This window comes from Urocitellus parryii, chromosome 12 (assembly GCF_045843805.1).
Source record: "Urocitellus parryii isolate mUroPar1 chromosome 12, mUroPar1.hap1, whole genome shotgun sequence".
Lineage (NCBI taxonomy): Eukaryota > Metazoa > Chordata > Mammalia > Rodentia > Sciuridae > Urocitellus > Urocitellus parryii.
The window spans coordinates 95,532,243-95,552,839 of NC_135542.1; the positions used below are offsets into that span (position 1 = coordinate 95,532,243).

General features: G+C 36.0%; 1 protein-coding gene across 1 annotated transcript in view; it reads right to left on the reverse strand.

Annotated features, from left to right (window-relative positions):
- Positions 1-393: 393 nt before the first annotated feature.
- The window catches only part of Lrrtm4 (leucine rich repeat transmembrane neuronal 4), a 731,078-nt gene continuing 710,874 nt past the window's right edge, over positions 394-20,597 (reverse strand). Inside the window, exon 2 of the mRNA XM_026397455.2 lies at positions 394-615. Coding sequence (XP_026253240.2) covers positions 394-615 — 222 coding nt within the window. The remainder of the gene's footprint in view (positions 616-20,597) is intronic.

The window sequence follows — 20,597 nt, forward strand, 5'->3', positions numbered from 1 at the left end:
CTGCCCCCTGTGGTTCTCCAGCCCAGGAACCATGCAGTGTAGAAAAATCAAATATACAAACAAACCTATAGATAGCTAGGGTGAAATCTATTTTTATAAGAACTTGACACTCTGGACTATTTACATAGTGTCATCCGGGAGCATTTTTGTTTGTTTTATATTTTAAAGCAAAGAAAGTTTGGTCGTTCTCCCGGTTATGCTGAAGGTGCATCCGCTGCCCTCTGTAAGCAGTTTTGGTTTTTCTTTTTCTCTATGCCATTTATGTTTTGTTTGTTTGTTTAACAGGAACGATGAGCTTGCTTGATTGCGTGGGTTGGGACACCCATATCTCCTTTAGGATGAAAGCCCTCCCTACCCATGACGAGGTCCCCCAGTGAGGAGTTGGCTTCTGCACTAGTTTGTTATTCTCTCCAGGTAAATGGCAGGTGCAGCCGACCTGGCGATGGTGGCGATGAAGCTGTGGTCTCGACCGAGCTCCAGGCTGGGGCTCTCCTCCTGCTCTGGAGACACTGTCTCATAGCCCTGGTTGACGTGCAGTGGCTGGTGAGCCTGGCAGTACCCGATCACCGGCTGGTCGTAACTATAGTAGGGCAAGGGCTTCACGTGGTGTGGAATCTGCATGTGAGAGATGGAAAGACGAGTTGATAACAGAAATGTTTCAGAAAGGTAAGCAGATGATATTTTTGTTCCCCATGCTGTTTCAAGACATCGAATATGGATCCAACGACTAATAAACACTAGTTAGCAAGAAAGAAAAACTTCGATCCAGGATAATTTATATATGCTTTGCACTTAAAATCATAGACAAAGAGTCTACAATACACTATCATCTATCATGGTAGCCATTGCCATATCCCCATTACAGAAAGTCAGAAATCACTTAAATGTCCACCAACAGAGAAATTTAAAACATTATGTACATCCATGCATTCAAATGCAGAAAAGCAGACATTACAAATATGGGTTGTGTTGCAATACAGTAAGACATATTAAGTGCAGAAAAATTAAAAATGTGCAAGAGAATGTTTGATTCATTTTCTCTAAATAAAAATATAATCGTGTATATTTTACATATATATTATAAACGTTTTATTTTCATTTGTACTTTTCATTTCAAGTATTTCAAATCTCTATAATGGGCACATATAATTTTTATTTAAATTTAAACAATAGTCCCACAAATCATTTCTTTTTTTTCCTTTTTTTTTCTTAGAGAGAGAGAGAGAGAGATTTTAATATGGTGCTGAGGATCGAACCCAGCGCATGCCAGGTGAGCATGTTACCACTTGAGCCATATCCCCAGCCCTCTCACAAATCATTTCTAACAGTTCATTACTTAAAAATATTATTCCAAAGAACTCTGGGATCATGGAAAAAGACATATCTTTGTGTTCATAACATGTGATGTTATTATTTGTGTTCAAGCTAAGATGCTAAATGTGTGTCTACTGATGGTATAATAAATGGTCTACAGAAACTCCTTTAACAGGAAAACCTGAACATATTAGAGTACTTTTGATTTGCTCTGCAGCTTTTTATTAAACCATAAATTTTTGATTTAAAAAAAGTGCATTCCAGTGTTAAAAAGAGAAAATTGATGATTGCTCAATTCTTGATCTCTTTCTAGAACAGTTCCCATAACCTGTTAGATCCAATTTGACACTGTTGATTAGGGATCCAAAGATGGTAGAGTGTGATTGCATCATGGCTCTGTGAAGTTAGAAGTTGTGGCAGTTTTTAAACTTCTGTCTCTCAGCTTCAGCTCCACTTTTGTTGTACGCTTTATGATCCTGGAGTTGGATCTTTATAGACTGCATTTCTTTTACCTGTTTTAAGCATCGGAAGGCTTAGAAGAAGGAGAGTAACTGTTCTCAATGTAGGCTGTCTATCTTTTCCTCCTGCAGGGATTCACTCCAACAATACTACTTCATTTTGTCTGTTTCATTTCATTCCTATAGTAGCAGGTGATACCTGGTTTCAGTCTTTCCAATATTTGCAACATAGAAACACTTGTTAAAACTTAACTTACACCCCTCCAGCCCCTGCCCCATCACACACACCAGATACCAACACTAGAGAAATATAAGGGTCATCTCCTCAAAGCCCTTTCTCCAAACTTTTAGGTTTAGTGATTTCAACATCTTCCTTTTGTGCCGTCAACCCTACATGAGGAAGGAGTGGTGGCTACGTCCTGAACTTGTCTCTGTGATACGTTGGCACTATTCTAGTCTTTTCATTAATTAATAATTCTATATCATATTAGCAATTCTTAATTAGCCTTATTTGTTAGAATAACTGATATGTTGTTGCCTAACTGGACTATGTTCTCTAACTAGAACAGAGAGTATCAAAATAAAGTTCAGGGTATATTGTTCCATTAGAGTTTTGTTTCAAAGTGACATGCACACATATTTGTGTATGTACTGGTCACATTGTGAATTTTTAAAATCTAGAGATCACAGTTAAAGATGTTTCTGAAAAATACTTGATCAAATCACATATTCAGATTACAGTTTAAATCTTTGCAATGGTTCAGAAAAAAATCCCATGCTGCTCTTAATATTCTTTCTAAATGCATATGATTCAGTATTTTTCATGATGAGGTGGGAAATTAAATTTATATATATACACATATATATACTATTGATTTATATATTTATGATATAAACATACTCTCTATGTATACATACACATAGGGAGAGCACTTTTGTAATGAGGTACATTGACTTCTAAGGAAAGGAGACATTATTTTCAGCAAGATTTAATAAATAGTGATGAATCAGAAATAATAACAGAATTTCTCACCAAATTGTTGATATAATCTTGAATATACAAATCCATCCTCAAAAAAAAAAGGTTTGGAAAAATTACATACTAGGTTAATTGTGACTGATGTAGAGATGTTGTAGACATTAGACATTTATTTTGGTGCTGACAGATCAAAGAACAGATTTTAAGGCAACAGGTCCAAATTACTTGACAGTAAATACAAAGTTATGTTTAAACTACCTCACCACAAATCTGCGGGTTTGATATTATTTCTTATTTATTTAGACCTCTATATATCTGTACAGATTCAGACATGAACTGTTTGCCAACAAGCTCTGTCTTGGGAAATCTCATAGGATTTTGCAGTGTGTCAGATAGGAAGAGAGATGCGCGATTGGTATCATAGGTCACCACAACTCTGACAAAGCACATCAATGGAAGCAGATACTTTGTTCTGGCATTCTAGCCAGGATAAATATTTTGGAGAAGACCTACCTAAGAATAAAATGGTCCATTCTTACTTTTTGTCATTAATAGGTAGATAGGTATAGCTTGAAAACATCCTAAGAATTCAACACATTATTTCGAAAATACACAAATACTTACCAGGTATAAACATTTATTCCACACAATTTCATTTGAAGGAGTGACTGGTTTTCTCCAAATTAGCCAACTTACCAAAACAAAAAACACATTAAAATTGATATTACTTCTGACTTGTGCCTCTTTCAATGTCTTGTAGCACCACAAACGCCCTTTCTCCAGTCATTGCAAACATGTGTTAGTTAATATGACAGGAATTAAGAGTCTTCTAGACCCTTCTGTGCATCAGTAGCTCATAGGTAAACAGCATTAAATTTCAAATAAGAATTAACACTTTCATAGCTGAGAAATCCTATTTGTCTTCAAATTAAGTTGACTCAGATGTCAAGGAACCTGCATTAATTACAAAGTTTTGGGGTTGGACAGGTTTGTTTTGTTGTTTTTGCAATATACAAGGATTCGTTTCATTTTTCTTATTGTATTTTAGACAGGCTTAGAACCTCTTGCAAGACCAGAAACCATTGTAAAGTTGCCTTCTGCAAAACTGACCAATGGCAAAAGTTCAAAAGCCAAGTGAATTGGCAAGGTTTGAAAAGATAGTACAATGTTTGTTCATTTACTCTTAAAGTCTATTTTGTAGGGCATTTGTAATCAACGAAATTTGTGGTTTCTGAGCAGCTAAGAGACTGAGGTCTTGTACTTTATAGTAATAATGTACAGTACATTAACCACCTGGGTCCCTATGTGTATCATTGTTTCCTTTCCAGTAGTCAAAATAAAGTATCCTTTAAGCTTCCCTGAATGCAGTTCTGGTATTTTTGTAAATGTGTTCTCAGAGTTTTTCCAAAGGGTCCCAGTGCTCCGTCAGCTCTCTGATGGGCTTTACCGGGTAGCTCAGCAGAACACCCCTATTTAAAGACGTCCTCGATCCCATGCTTGACTACACATTGGCTGCATTGGAAGCTATGCTTTACTTACAGACAATGGGCGTGGTACACAGAATTTTAAAAATCATATTAGGAGAATATATTTCATTATATTGAAATTTTGCCATTCACTTCTCTGAAGGATATGAGCACTCTAATGTGAACCACATTTAAACATCTGTAGAGGCATATTTTATAACTAAATCAGAGGTAAGTTGCAAGGCGGATGAACCGTCATTATGACTAATTATAAGTCACTTTAATTCTTTTGAATTTCATGTGAATCCTCTGAAAATGGGGATAATAATGACACCTCATTTATGTCGATAATAAATTTCAGATAACCCTGAAAGGCCTCCCTGATTCTTAAGAAAGAAAAAGAATACAGTGAAAGGACAAATTCTTATGCTTTTTTTTTATTTGATACTGACAGCATCTTTTCTGGAAATGTGCCCTGTCTTTTGTCTTATAGTTTCCATTCAGAGAAATGCAGGCCATGAGGGTCAGAGAGTGGCTCATTAACCAAAGGCTTTCGATCCTACTTGGTGCACTAAGAAGCTGGAAACCTTGGCGTGTGTTCTGGTTTTCTGAAAGCATCATTTACCCTTTGCCAGGATATGTTTTCTTCCAACGCACTGAAGGGAGTAAAAACCTGACACATTCCTCTCAATTGCAGGGTCTTGTAGTGCTCATGATTTAAAGAGAGAAGTCCAGGGGGAAAGAATATTTTTGAATCTGGGAGGAACAATGAAATTTTACTCATGTAGAGCTTCAAAATCTGCAAACTGACTTCCATCTCATAATTTTACATCTGTGATAATTATATTTAAAATGAGAAATGAATGTGTAGAGTAAATGTGAGAGAAATATGAAACGGATTCTTTATATATTTGATCAAAGTCTTTTGAAGTTCAATTTTGTTATGAGCATGAAATTCCAATATTGTCAACCTCTTTTCTCAAAGGTATTAGCCTTGGTTATAAGTAGTTTAAGAGTCTGATCATTCTTAAATTACCATGGACTATCATTAGTCTTATTTATTAACTTTTCATGAACATTGTTCACATTTCAGTATGAGCTCCTTCAATTGAAGTCATAAAAGGTTGATTTTCAATTTCCTAAATGACATTTGTTCTCTAATTTCCAGAATTAAAGAATAGTGTCTGAGTATTCAGACCGTTTAAAAAGTACCATCATATAAATCCAGATGAAAAATTCAATATAGTTGAATTGCTTAATGAAGATGGACACTTGGTTTATTGGAAGTAAAATTGATTAAAAATGAAGGGCAATAGCTAAATGAGTGTATAACTTCAACTTTATTCTACTCACTCTATTAGTATGTGACAAGATTGGAAAAGGAAGAAGTACGTGTAAACAAGTTTGGGTAGTTATTTTTTTTTCAGGAATTTTGATTAAAACTGATAGAATCTCAACTCATTTAAGTCAGTTGAATGAAAGTGACGCTTAATTGGCTCATAAAATACAAGAAAGGATTTAATAGCTAATTTGAAGGATGAACAAAGGCACCACTGAGTCTCAGGAACACAGATGTCACTAAATTTCTACCATCAAACATGCATGATAGCTTCATACCCTGAGTGCCAAATAACTTCCTACACCTGACTGAACTCAAGACTGTCACAGCTCCTGAGTTTTGTGTATTCCAACCAAGATAAGTGATGAATACCAAATCAATTTATCATACTACATTATCTGATCCCATTTACCGTGTAACATTCTTGTTTATTTGAAAAATGCAGGCTTACTTTTCAATTAGAAAACATCAATAATCTAAGCATTGAATTCTGTTCAATTAAAAGTCAAACTTCCCGAAGAGCATGGCATGTCATATACAATATTTGTTAGAAGGCTTATTTTGTGACACTACTTTGAAAAAAGTATTTTGAACTCAAAGTTAATAATTGTTCTTCTATGTCTGGATGGAAATTTGAGCCCTGACCTTTGAGTACTAACTCTCTAACTTACCATTCAACAAACAAAGGCTATTCTACCTAAAGGATGTTTCTCATTTTTAGTTTTTGCTTTTTGCCATTCCTAAGTCAGAACTCCAAGAAACCTCTACAAGGTAGAGAGGATAGTGCTTTAAAAAAATGCTATCATATAATTCAGTGAGGCTGTAGGAAAAGCTGTTTGGGGTTGCTGAAAGTTATCTTCCCTAAGTATGAATCCCTCAACCATGTGATGTTTTTGGTGCTGGAGAGGAAAGAAAAGAATGGACTGAATACTTTCCCGGCCATGAGTAAAATCAGGAAGAACATTAGAGGTACAGGAAGAACAGGAGCCTACATCTCACTCCCATAACTCACACTACAGAACACTAGGGAAGGAGAAAGCCCAGACCAGAAGATTAGACTTCCATTTACAAAATTTCTGTATCTGCCATTTTATTTTATCTATCTATCTATCTATCTATCTATCTATCTATCTATCTGTCTATCTATCTATCATCTATCTATTTTTGAGCCCAGGTGTACTTTACCACTGAGTCACAATCCCAATCATTTTTATTTTTTAATTTTGAGAAAGGGTCTCACTAAGTTGCTTAAGGTCTCACTAAGTTGCTGAGGCTGGCTTTGAACTCACAATTCTGCCTCCTCCTCCTCAGCTGCTGGGATTACAGGCATGTGCCACTGTGAAAGACTCTTCCATTTTATTTCTTGATGTTCACCAATTTCTTTCCTTCACCAATAGCCCTTCATTTTCTCTCCACCCATGCCAAAGCTGATTGGTTAATTAATCAAATGCAACCTCTTTTTAAAAAATACCATTTTTGATATCTGATATCTTAATACTTGATGCACACAAAGACCTGCCTCAATAAGAAGTAGCTAAAATAGAAAAAAAAATTCCAGAAATAAAAAATATTCAAGAATCCAGGAGATGATAAATCCAAGAGATTATAGCAAATAGCAAAATTTACTAAGAATAAATGAAAATAGAAGTTATGTGAAACACATTATTATTGAAGTTTGTCATCTAAAATATTTCTTGGATACTTACGGGTATTCACTTATTTATCAAATGAAAGCACTTGAAGAGTCTTATCCTTTCCCCATTTCTTTTGAAGATGAAATAATAAATATGAAAAAATCTATCATAAAGATTTTAAATAATTTATTACATTTATTGACCCTTGTTCTAAAAAAAATCTTCAAAGAAAAACAAAACAGATAAAGGTCAAATTGATAACTTATTCACTTCTAGTTTGTTCAGGGGCTAAAATGTGTATGGTAGCTCTAGCATGTGAAATATACAATGCTAAATACAATAGATTTGGCTTTTTATATTGCCTGGACTATTCAGGCCATTTTCAACTTTAGTTCTGACGAAAGTTGCTGTATAGAATTTGTTTTTCTTGTTCTGTTTTTATTCAAGGGTGGAAATGTGTACCATTTGTGCACTCATGGTTGTCCAAATTTTAGCTTTCAAGTCAGTAGTGGGATATCAGAACAGAACATCCACTTGCATCTTTATTGCTCTCCTACTAGGATCTGTTGTCTATGAGGTGTCGAGAGAGTTGATTAAGCTAATGAATGAGGTACTAGCTGTTCTTTGAAGTTAGCTTTGACTCCATTAACTGGGAAGCTTATTACATTAGCAGCCCTCTCAACATTCAGTGAGGTTTTGGGCTAATGAGCTGGATTAATTAACTGGTATTAATTTCTAAAGGCTTTCCTACTATAGTTCTGGCCTCTAAATTAGGAAGAGGAAGGTCTTCCCCAACAGTGTATTGGAAGCAAATGTCCTATCTAAACATATCTACATTGATTTGCTTACAAAGTATTTAAATAAAAATAGAGATGATGAAATTTCAAATTACATTATTTTTTCTCCTCTATGGAAAAACCAATGTGGAAGTTTCAGTAATATACGATGATGCACAAAAGACAAGTTTTTCCTAAGATGGTGATCCTTGTGTGGGTCTAGATTCCTTCTTGGAAAATTAAATACATACAAAAGCAAACAAACAAAAGAAAATTATCAGCATATGCAATTGACTCAATTTAAGATGGTTTTGTTTTCATCCCTTCTAGCAGTTTGGGAAAGGAAGTGAAAGCAGGAATATCTGCACCAAGGAAGTATTGTCAACATTGGAGACAATTTTCACCCAAGCCCCCTCTCACTTTCTTCAATGTGCAGAGCAGCCTATTCTATCTTCCATATGAGTTTGCATAGTATTCTATTTGGATTTATGTTAAACAATTTATCTGCCATAAATGGGTTTTATAAAAAATGTGGCTCTTGATTAACCAGAATGTAACTGATGTATTTTCCCTTGGAAGACATATTCAGTTTGTGACTTTCCTAATGTATTTAATCTAACAATGCAGTGGGCATACATTTAAAGTTAGAAATTATTTAACAAATACAAAATTGAAGTGTGATTCTCATGAAAGGGAGGTGATTGAGTTTCTTCCAGGCATGTATCTTTGTAAAACAGTATTGCATAACCCAAGGTAGAACTTTAGAACCAACTAATAGACACAGAAGGAGGAAAGGCCCAGAAGGTTTTACACATAATTGATAGGATGAAATAACTACCCTGATTCTAATACCATTTAAATTGAACTCCTTGGGAGACTGGCTGTTTCTAATGAAAAAAAAAATCTTGAGATGTATGTTTAATTATAAAAATAGAAGATACCCATTAAGAAAATGCAATTAAATTTTTTTTCTGATTGAATATATATTAGAAAAGCATAAGAGAGTGATTCATAAATAATACTGGTTTCATACTTCATATGAAATATCTAAAGGTCTAGGTCAATGCCTGGATCTCTGCCATGGTGTCTATACTATTAAGGAGTAATTATATCAAAGTGAATTTGCCATCATAGTTCATGTATTTATGTGTTCATTCATTCATTCACATGACACATATTTATCACAGGGCTTGGCAAATCTTTTTTTATAAAGAGCCAGCAGTAAGTGTTTTAGGCTTGTGACCCATACAATATCTATTGTAACTAAGGAACTCTGCAACTTAATTCTGCTTTTATGCTATGAAAGTAAACGTAAGCAAAATGTGAATGGATTAGCATGACTGTTTCAATAAAACTTTATGTACACTGAACTTGAAATTTCATTGGATTCTTATGTGTTACAATATCAATCTTTTTCTTTCAATTTTTTTAACCATTTATAAAAACATTGACCATTTAATTCACAGTCCATTTATCTGTGATCTAGGCACTGTGTTAGGTTTTATATATATATATATATATATATATATATATATATATATATATAATATATATAAAAGATTAAGTACTATCAACATTGTAGCTTATTAAGAAGTGACAGAGTGAGATGAACAGGATTACACTTCCCTGTGTTTTAGACCACCGAATCCATATCAGCAAAACACAGAGAGAAAAGCACTCCCAGCATTGCAGATTTACACTGAAGGTCTAATTCTTCTGTAGAATAAAGCTCTCAGTGGCTTCCAGACAAAGAGTGAGACTCATGCAACCTTGGTACTTGGAAGTCAGACTTGAACCTCCAGGTGGAAGTCTGAGGTCACCATCCAGGGCATTTTGATCAGATGTACTCTGGCAGGATAAAAGCCCAGTGACCTTTTAGCAAAGATCTTACAGGACACTCTTAAGCCAATGAACCTGCCCTTGAGTATATGATGGCTTCTAACACAGGACCCAAGAGAACTTTGGTGATTTTGTAAAAGTGGTTAGGTTCAGGGGTCATCTAATCATAAACTGATTCCTCCCACCCACACTTTTTCTCATGGAAAAGTTAAAAATAAGCCTTCTTCCTATTTCTCAATCTCACTAAACTATTCCTGTGCCTGGGTCTTCGTACTTACCATTCTCTTTGCATGGAATAGCCTTCTTTTTTTCTGTTTTTTTTTTTCCTTCAGTGGGCTTATGCTAATCTTTTGAGTCTCAACTTAAATGTCATGTTTCAGAGAGGCCCTCTCTAACCACCTTGTCTAAAATGCCATCCCACCCCCATTTACATATGTAAGCCATTCCTTGTTTCAATTCCCTGTTTATTTTCTGCTCAGCATTTATCAAAATGTCGAATATTCTTGAGGATGTGTGTCTTTGCTCCTTTACTCTCTGTTCCCCACCCTGTGTAAGCCCCATGATGTCAGTTTCTGACTTGTCTGCTGTTGTCTGCCTAAAACTCTTCAATAAATGTGCATTAAAAGAATGTATAAATTTATGAGAGGTATTTGGTGGGGAATTGTGTTTTATTTGAAAGAGACAATACCTCAAAAACAGTAAGCTGCTCCCTCTTCTTTTTTTCTTTCTACTGTCTCCCACCTATTCTCAGCTATGAATTGAAACAGGAGCTCTAGGATCACACTCAGACATATTTAATCTACAAATGCTTACAGGCACGGCATTGTTAGGAGAGCTAAAGACATTAGAATTACTAAAGCTATCCATGACCTTAAGGTTTTTTTTTTTTTTAAAAAAAAAACCTATAACCTGATATAGAAGACAAATGTGAGCAGAATTTTACACTATAAAATGCCACACTGGAAGAATTTGAAAACCTATGAGGAAGGAAAGAAGGAGGCGGGATGATTACCAGATTGTTTCTAACCCAAACTATAGATGTCTACAAAACCATTAGGAGAAAGCCTGCAAAACACAGAACTGTACACAGGCAGTACTTCTGGGTCAGCCATCAAGGCACGGCTGTCTATGTGCCATGGTGTATACCGTGAAGTTACTCTTTTACAAGTTTTAGCACTCTGCCCAATTCATTCACAAGTTGCCCTGGTACAAAATAGATTCCACACCCTTGATCTTTTCAGACATCATCCTCAACTCTCAACCCAAAATGGCCTTAGCTTCTTGCAAAGGAATCCTTCCTAAGTTATAATGAGCAGTAGAGACCGACCATGACCCCAGGGTGGAAGGGCAGGACACTGCTACAGCTGCTGTCTCTGCTGCTTCTAAAAGTCAAAACAATCAACTCTTGCCTGCCACCCCTAATTTCAGAAACAGGGAGAAATGCAATGTTTCACCTTCCTTTCATTTGCCATTTGAGACCTTTTCAGCCATGTAGACTGCCCTTAAAGCAGTGGTGATCAGCCCTGGATACAACTTTGAGACATCTGTAGTAATTTTAAAACTCCTTTTTTTCTGGTCCCTATCTCACATCAATTAAATAAGAATTTCTTGGGTATGGCCCAGGCCACTCTATTTTAAAACAGCATCCCTGGTGATTCAAATGTGCATTCAAGGTTGACAGCAGTGCTTATTGTTAAATTTAGGTTGCTGTGGCTTAAAGATGTAAGCCCAGCAGGGAGCACCAGCTATGATTTACCTAATTCCCTATTCCTGCCAGGAGACTGCTTGACTTAAAACAAAGCAGACTACTTTCTAATCAGAAGCCAACAAACATGGTGTGCATGTGTGTGTTTTTGATTTCCCAATTAAACTTTCCTTTTTCATAAGTTCAGTTCGTTACTACTGATTTTATTCTGTCTCACCAATTTGAGCTTATTCACTTGGTCCCATTCATATTCTTGTCAGTGATTATACTGCCATCTTTTTAGTTATCATCAATTTGGAAATACCCATACATAGTTTCTACTTTTTTTTCCCCTGAAGTTTGGGCTAATTCAGTTGGGTAAATTGAACAACTATCATTATACACTTGTTTTCTAAATAGCTGCTTGTAGGTGAATTTACCTTGCCTTGGTAGCGAAGTGCCCATAAATGTTCAGTCAGCTGGAGAACTCCTTTGGCTAAACATTTTCACAATCCACTCCTTTTATTTTTTTAAAGTAATTTCATTTACTGGGATGGTAGTAATAGCCCATTCCACTTTGCACTATGGGGAAGAAAGGATATTTTTATCTACTTAAAAGCTAATAAAGACTCCCACTGTTGAAAAATATTCAAACCTTCAAATTATTTCCATCAAGCGATAAATTTAAAAGAAAAGAAAAAAAAAGAATTAAAACCCCAATGTGTTAGCAAGTAAGCAATCATGACAAGGAGAAACTTAGGGAAGGATCATTAAATTCATCTTTGCTTTCAAACAACCTGATGCTTGTACACATAGGGGGCTATAAAAGGATGTCCTCTGACACTAGAAATAATAAGAGTCAACACATAATTGATGAAATGAGCCATCTGTAGTAATAAATCATAGGAAGGAATTATCTGTATGTGCAAGACCACAGAGAACAGCTTGAAGGAGTTGATTTTTCCATCCTCTACACCTCTCTTAGTTCCACTGCTACCCCCAAGTTCACAGGGTTTATATACTTGTCTCTCACCACTGTGCTCCAGAACACCACTGTGTTCACCTGCTTATAGTTCACACCACTACAGAGCTAACTTTTACAAACTCCTATAACCCTTATTTCAGAATGAAGCTAAATTGAATAGCTAGATTGGTTGACCATACTCCAGAGGAGTGGAAAATTCTACCATGCTACATTTCATTGTGTTTCTTGGCCAAAATACAACCTTTTATGGGCATCTATACCTCTCCACACTGTTTCTATAATCTTCTTTCTCCTTTCCTCATTTCCAGTGTTCCCACCCCATATCCCTCCCTGACCTCTTAAACTCTAGTTTCATCATTAAATACTCTTTATCCAAAACCACATCAATGAACATGTATAGCTTCCTCAGCTGTTTGTTATGACTGGGGTACCTTGTACTTTTGACCGTGGAAGCAGGCCACTTGTCATCTGTCATGTTCTAGTTCTGCATGTTTCTCCTAGACCCTGACTTGTGGCCATTTAACCCTAGTCAGTGTACCTTGCCTAAATTACTCTCTTCCCATTGCTCTTTTGATTTGGCAGCTCTTATTTCTGAATTGTATTTTAACACAGATGTGCCATTGTTTTCCAGCAAGAAGGTTTAATGTATATTATTAAGAGTGCTCAATGGAACAACTAGATTTTTACACTGTCAACCAAATTGTGGTTTGCTGGTTTATTACAGAAATAGCGTTATTTATAATAAAAAGTTATAAATACTTTTATTTAGGTTATTTAAGTAACTTCATTAAGTGATTATAAATAAGTTTATTATTTCTCATGAGCTTAAATTCTCAAAAGAACACCTCTTGGGACCAAGATTAGCAATGGGATATTGATAAAAAAAAGAATTCACAATATCTTGGATGGATTTAATTTTCTGTGCCTTCCAAATGGCTATTTGCCTGATTTGTACTTAGGGTACTAAAAACATGGAAATGACTCATGATATTTTTAACTAAACATGTGACTAGACCGCAATGATTCAGATCAACTAGCAGAGGATCCTTTGATAAGAATCATGCATTATGGAGTATAAGAACATAATTCATTTCATTGAGTAAAATAAGAAATTTATATCCAGTTAAATATAAATTTAACTAAATATCATCAAGCTACCAGTGTATGTAGACAATGGTATTTCTCAACTCTTTCCTTGACCGGTAGAGAGGTTATATAATCTGATAGAACAGATATGCAATCAGGAACTGGAGAAACTGAGGAGATTAAAAGAGATACTGAAAAGGCATCCCCTTATTTTCTGTTGTCTGTTAGAGGACTAGATAGATCAGAAGTTAATGAAATGGTTCATAAAAGATTTGTGACACACTGGGTGTAAAACACTGCATACACTTGCCAAAGAGTCTGTTCTTCCCCCCCGCCCCTTTTTTTTATGGAGAAGATCAGAGCTCATACCCTTGATCTATCTAGTAAGTGGCATTTTTATGGTAGAGCACTATTATGGATGGAATGTTGCATTCTCTCAAAATTTATATATTGAAAATCAAAACCTGAGTGTAACTATATGAGATTATGGAACTTCTAAGGAAGTAATTAAGGTTAAATGTTGTCATAAAAATGTCTCCTGATCTGTTGGGAGTAGTGTCCTTATAAGAAGCAACAGAGGGCTTTTGTCCTCTCTGTTTCTCTCTCCCTCTCTCTCTTTGTCCTTGCAAAAAGAAATCATGAATACATAGAAATATGGTGTAGGGAAGAGTCCTCAAATTTAATCAGCCTTGATATTACCTTAGTCGTGGACTTCTGGCCTCCATAATTATAAGATAAATAAATAAATACATTTCTGTTGTTTAAGCCGCCAAGCTTGTTCAGACTTGTTATGGCAACCCAAAACGACATAGATTTTCATACTGCGATGTGAGTCACTGCTATAACTAATACCTAAAAATGTGGCCATAACATTGGAACCAGGTGACAGAGGTTAGATCAGTTTTGAGGTGCATACTAGAAAAAGCCTATGTTGCTATGAAGACATTGTTGGTAGATATATGGATTTCAAAGGTCATTCCGGTGAAGTCTTAGATGAAAATAAGGAGCAGGCTTTTGAAAATGGCAGGGTCCTTGTTCAAGGTGACAAAGAACTTGGATGGACCATGTTATAGTTGGTAAAAAGATTTAACGCAAAATATTGTGGATGCATCCTGGGTTTCTCCTAACCACTTATTGCAAAAGGTGAGAGAAGATAGATGGATTGAAGAAGGAATTGTTAATCAGAAAGAAACATAACTTAAACATTTACAAGATTGTCAACCTGTCCTTATTATAAAATAATGAGAAAGTCATAGCAGAACAATCATTTGGTAAAGACATTGTGGGTTTGCATGAGCAGAAACAGAACACATTTGAACTAAGGGAGAGAGGGAAAATGGAACAGAAGGCAGGCTGCTGGACTTCTGGGATTCTACAGGATGGAGCTACAGAACTATCCAGTAGCAAACGTGCTTTTCTCTCAAGAAAAGGAAATAATGAGCCTGAAGTGATTTAGGGATCATCAGAACTGAGACTCTCTCCACATCCTCCAGGGGAAAGGCACATTCACGCTTGAGGTCAACATGTCACAATGTTGCTTCCTGGAGCTTTGAGGAAAGACCCTAATAGATCTGTAGGTGTGGAACTGTTGCCTGAAGCCCTGGAGGCCAGCACTTCAGTTGGTCAAGAAGGGAATGCCAACCCAGTATGCTTGTAAGGTGTGGTATGAGACCAAAGGGGATCATTACTGAGCCTTAAGATCTCATGGAATATGCTTTGCTAGGCATTGGACTTGCTTGAGACCCATCACCCTTTTCTTCCTTCTAGTTTATCTTTTGTTTGGGGAAGGGGGATGTCTATCCTATGCACGCCACACCATTGTATTATGGAAGCACATACCTTGCAGGATTTCTCAGTTTCTGAGTTCTAGAAGAATTTTGCCTTAGGATTAACCGTACAACCAGTTCCTCTCTTGTATGACTTTAGTGGTATTTGGATGAGATTTTGGATCTTACAGTCGATGCAAGAATAAGTTAAGATTTTAAAGACTATGAGAACAGAATAAATGCATTTTATATGCAAGAAGGACATAAATTTTGGGTGGTTAGGAACAAAACATTATTACCGAATGTTGTATCTTCCCCAAATTCATATGTTGAAACCTGAACCATAAGGGTTGTTATACTTGGATATAAGGACTCTACTGAAGAAATTACAACTAAGCAAGAGCATAAATTTGGGGCACTGATCCAATAACAGTAGTGTTGTTTACCAGATGAGACACCAGACAACTCTTTCCTTCTGCTTTTGTCTCTGTCTCTCTCTTATTTTCTGTCCCCACAATAGTAAGAAGTAATATGAGCAACAGCAATATGGGAGCAGTCTACATGCCAAAACGCAGAGACCTCAGAATGTGAGTCTCTTCATTCTATTAAGGAAGAGTTTGTGCTAGCACTCTATTTTGTGAGTGTTACAGCACAAACTCTGCTTGTACCTTGATGTTGGACTGCTGCCCAAATAACAAAAATTAGTTTCTGTTGATTAAGTCACCCAGCCTATAGCATTTTGTTATGGTAGCATGAGTAAATGTATATGGGCACCATCACCATGGTGTGCTGCAACTTTGCATAAAGACATGTGGATGACTTCATAATGGTGGAAGAAATGTTATTGCAGTTGATAAAGCATTTGGGGAGAAAGCATTTAACAATGTTCTGTATGTGTCAAGAGACAATTTCTTAAAAGAGGGATTAGTAAAATCATGTACCTTTATAATGGAATATAGGGATATATGTGGCATTTAGTTGATTTATCCATTCAGGACCAAAGGGAAGACCCCAAGGATCAGTATATTGGATGTTACAATATGCTGAGATCTTTCTATAGGAAAAACTCCTTTGTGTTTAGAATAATGATAATCCATTTCCTTCTTTCTTGAACATTATTACGTTTTAAATGTGAGGTGTCCCCGAAAAGCTCACATGTGGGACAATGCAAGAAGATTCAGAGGAGAAATGATTGGGTTATGAGAGTTAAATCTGATTAATCCCTAGGGATTAACCAAGTGGCAACTGAAATGGTAGGGTGTGGCGGGAGGAGGTGGGAATGGTTTAGGGGTATATATTTGTATATGGCAAGTGGAAACCATCCTCTCTGCTTCTTTGATCATCATGTGAGCTGCTTGTCTTTGCCACACTCTTCCACCATGATGTTCTGCCTTACATCGAGTCCCAAGGAATGGAGTCAACCTTCTATGGACAAAGACCTCTGAAACAATGAGCTCTCTAATAAACTTTTCCTCCTCTACAATTGTTCTGGTTGGGTTTTTTAGTCACAGTGGTGAAATGGTGGGCTAAACAAACATCTTCCCCTATCCTCCATTTCTCAATGTTGTTTTATAGTTTTTAAATGAGGTCAGAGCTGTAAGGGGTCATACATGAGTGGATTTTTAAATTTTCTTTTTTATGCCTATTTTTTTAAATGAACATTGAAAAATCAAGCTGCAGACATTTAGATCTACATGAGTATTGTTGCCTTTATTGTCTAGCTGGGAACTCTGAAATTAATACATTTTCTTAAGGTCCTACAAGCCATAGTATTCCTTGTCTTTTTTTTGTCACCCTAAAGGATCATGACTAGTGAAAAGGGGTCCAGGTAATCTAACTTAATACATGTGTTGGCACTGCAAATTGTTCACCCTCTTTTTGCTTTCTTGGATCCTTTGCCCACCCTTTGCTGCCTTGCCTTCTACCCAAGGAAGCTCATTTCTTACCTAGACTCCTTCACCTTGCTATCTGGCTTTGCTAAGTGTCAGTAAATAAGAGATGTTGTTCATCAGTGACAGGAGTCAGAGGTCAAGATATTTACTGCTTTCCTATGGTTCTGGAAGGTCCAATTCCCACTATAGCAGTGTTTGCCAATATAAGGCAGTTTGGCCTCCCGGGGAACTTTTGGCAATGTTGGGAGGCATTTTAGATTGTGGAGATGAGGATTTTTTTTAGCATCTAGTTGGTAGAGGCCAGAGATACTATAAAACATGCTGCAATGTGCAGGACATCCCCACCTAATGCAGAATTATCAGGTGTAAAATGTCAAAAATGCTACTGTTGAACAATCTTCTGGGTACGCTCTCTCCTCCCTCTTTCTCTCTTCTCCTCCTTCTATATATCTACATTATAAAGACATAAAAAGAATAACTCCTATTAGATGAATCTGTGAAACTTATCTGTAGTGTTCGTATCTGTAGCTCCTTCTACATCTAGCAACAGGGTACCTTCACTTTGCTCCTCAGGCCTTACTAAAGGAGAGGGAAAAGAACTCTTTCTGTTTTTATCCAGATTCTTCAACAACCCTTGAAAATTTTCACTTAATTTCGCTCTCATTTCTATAAAATTCCCATCATTAAACTCTCCTTGGTTAAAATTCTTAAGGGTACAGTCTTTCTTTCTGGGATTCTGGCTCCTGTGGAATTTAGGTCCACATATAATAGTTGACATTTCACATTATGTTCAGATTGTTTAAATTAGAGGTGGAATGGCAAACGCTTCAACTAGTCTTAAGTGTTTACATTTATTGAGGATGTTTCTGAGCCTCCCTTCTTTATAAGTCCTTGATGAAAATTAACTCATTTTATTTGGTTGCAAATCCAATTCCCACTTAAAAAATGGTAAAATTAAAACACAGGAGTGACATGTTCCGAAGATTCACAGACTGAAGGTGGCTCTTGACATTCATACCTAGCCATTATGGCAAACAGGCACTCTCAACATCTCAAGACAAAGAAAGCTGTAGTTGACTCCAGTTAACCAGTCAAATGGGAAGCAATGGCAAATTTTCAGAGTGACATCTGGGACCATTTTGATGGCATTCCATCTTCCTTGATTCTCTGTCCTTACCTTCTTCCTGCCTCCTGTCCTTCCCTTTTATTTTTTGTTTCTCCTTCTGCATTATTCTTGCATGCATCCGTAACTTCTACTCTTTCCTCTCTTTGCCTTTGCCCATTTTTCTAAGAGTTAGGTTTGTTTCTGGGATCTAAATGTTAAAATATCCTAAGTTCTTTTCATTGAGAGTAGCACTCAAACCATCAGGAACAGAATATTAAATTATGCATTATAATAATATGCATGAAATATTAATTAAGCCTATTCTTGGGATGTCATGAAATGTTAGGCATAAAATCATTTAAACATTAGTTTTCCAAATGCCAGTGACTTGATATGACAATATAAGCCGATTTCATCAGAAATTCATAACATATAATCAATTGATTGATAAAGACTATGCTTAGGCAATACAGAGGAAAAAAGGTTTTAATTATAGATGTGCATATTATAGAGCAGTAGGAAGGCAAAGTGATATAATTTATGTAAGGGCTTTGGTTTGAAAACATAAAATGTTCATTTTGGGAAGTAATAGTTTCTCCTTCCTAAAGAATCACGGCATATGAGTAAAGTATTGTTATTGTTTCACATGCTATGGTCCTAAAGATGGTAACTTCTTCACACCATTTTTCACAATAAATATCTATTAAAATACTTAATATCAAAAGCTGAGTGTGGATGACACTATGATAAATGGATGCATTGATGGAAAAAAGAAACAAGATTTTGTTTTAGAGTGAATATTGGCTTTTCATTAGGTCAACTCAAAATATGTAACACGTAAAAAAAAACTACCTAGAATTGACGGCTTCCTTAAAGAAGTTTAAATACTAGTTCTAAAGATATACAAGTTATTTTCCAAGGAAAAGTATCTCCAATTTCTATGAATATTGAGAGCAGTATCCAACATTATTTCCTATACTTGTAAATGGAAAGACTTAGGACTGGAAGCTTATGCTTTTAAATTCAAAGCACTTTTCTACTTTGTCCTCTCATGGGCGAAAGGATAGCCTCAAATATTAAGGAAATAAAAGCTCTGTATTTGTTCATGATGATTTTTTTTAAAGACAATATCTCACGTGCAGGATAAGAACAAGAATATTCTCACTCGTCATTTCAGAAACTTCAAAGAAATCAGGATAAGGTTCCTTCTACCTAACACTCTTCAGGGTTTTAAAAATAGGAGGAGTAAATTCATTGCACTGTTCATTCTTCGTAAGGTATGGAATGTGCTGGGGTGCATAACACTGAAATTCACAAGAAAGTGACACGAAGTTATATTTTGTGTACATCACTTTAATTAATTAGTGTTAGAGGACTTTCAACAAAGTTATTGAATGAAGAATCTTGTGGTACTGCTTAAGAAATAGTCATGTTTCTCTAAGAACTTCCTCATAATCACCTTCTAGCTTTAGGAGCACTGGGATTATAAAATATGTACTTCATTTCATGGCCATAAAAAGAGATAAGTGAAGGTCATTAACCTTATCATGGAGTGAGAAGGGTCATGCTACTTTTTGGGTTCATAAACTGTGACGGCTACTTATGAAACCTCTTTACTTTTAGACTAAGTCTACCCTAAGAGATTCACACAAACAAAGAAGTATCCAATGATTACACCATATTTTTCTTATTCCCAGTCAGGTGCAAGATTAAGAAAATATCCTGCTGAGTAAAATGAATAAATTAATTTGGAAGATATTTGCTGTATTCTGTGTTTTATGTAAATAGAAAACCTTTTCTGTTGAGGATAGTTGATGTGATAATATAACCTAGTTGCAGAAGTATAAAGATGACTTTGGGATTTGAGATTCTCCTAGAAAGAAACCCATTTGCAACTGAGAAGAAACCCCACTCTCAGAGTTGCCACATGCACCCAAATCCTTCAGCACCTTGCTTCTCCAAATACAGCCTACAGCACCGACCTTGACAGAAATGCAGAACCTCAGATCTCACTTCAAACTCACTGAATCTGAATCAGCATCTTGACAAGACTCCTAGTGCTCAATGTTTATATTAAAATTTGTGAAGCACTGCTTCACAGATCAGTTGTCTCGCAGTAATCATCTACCAGAACAGCAATGGTATTTACACTGAATCGCAGCCCTGAGTTTCCCCCACCCTGTCTAGATCAAAACTACACTAAAACCAAAAGTGATATAATTTTTTTTATAACTTAGAAGTGCTTCTTTCATACAAATAGTTATAGCATCAACT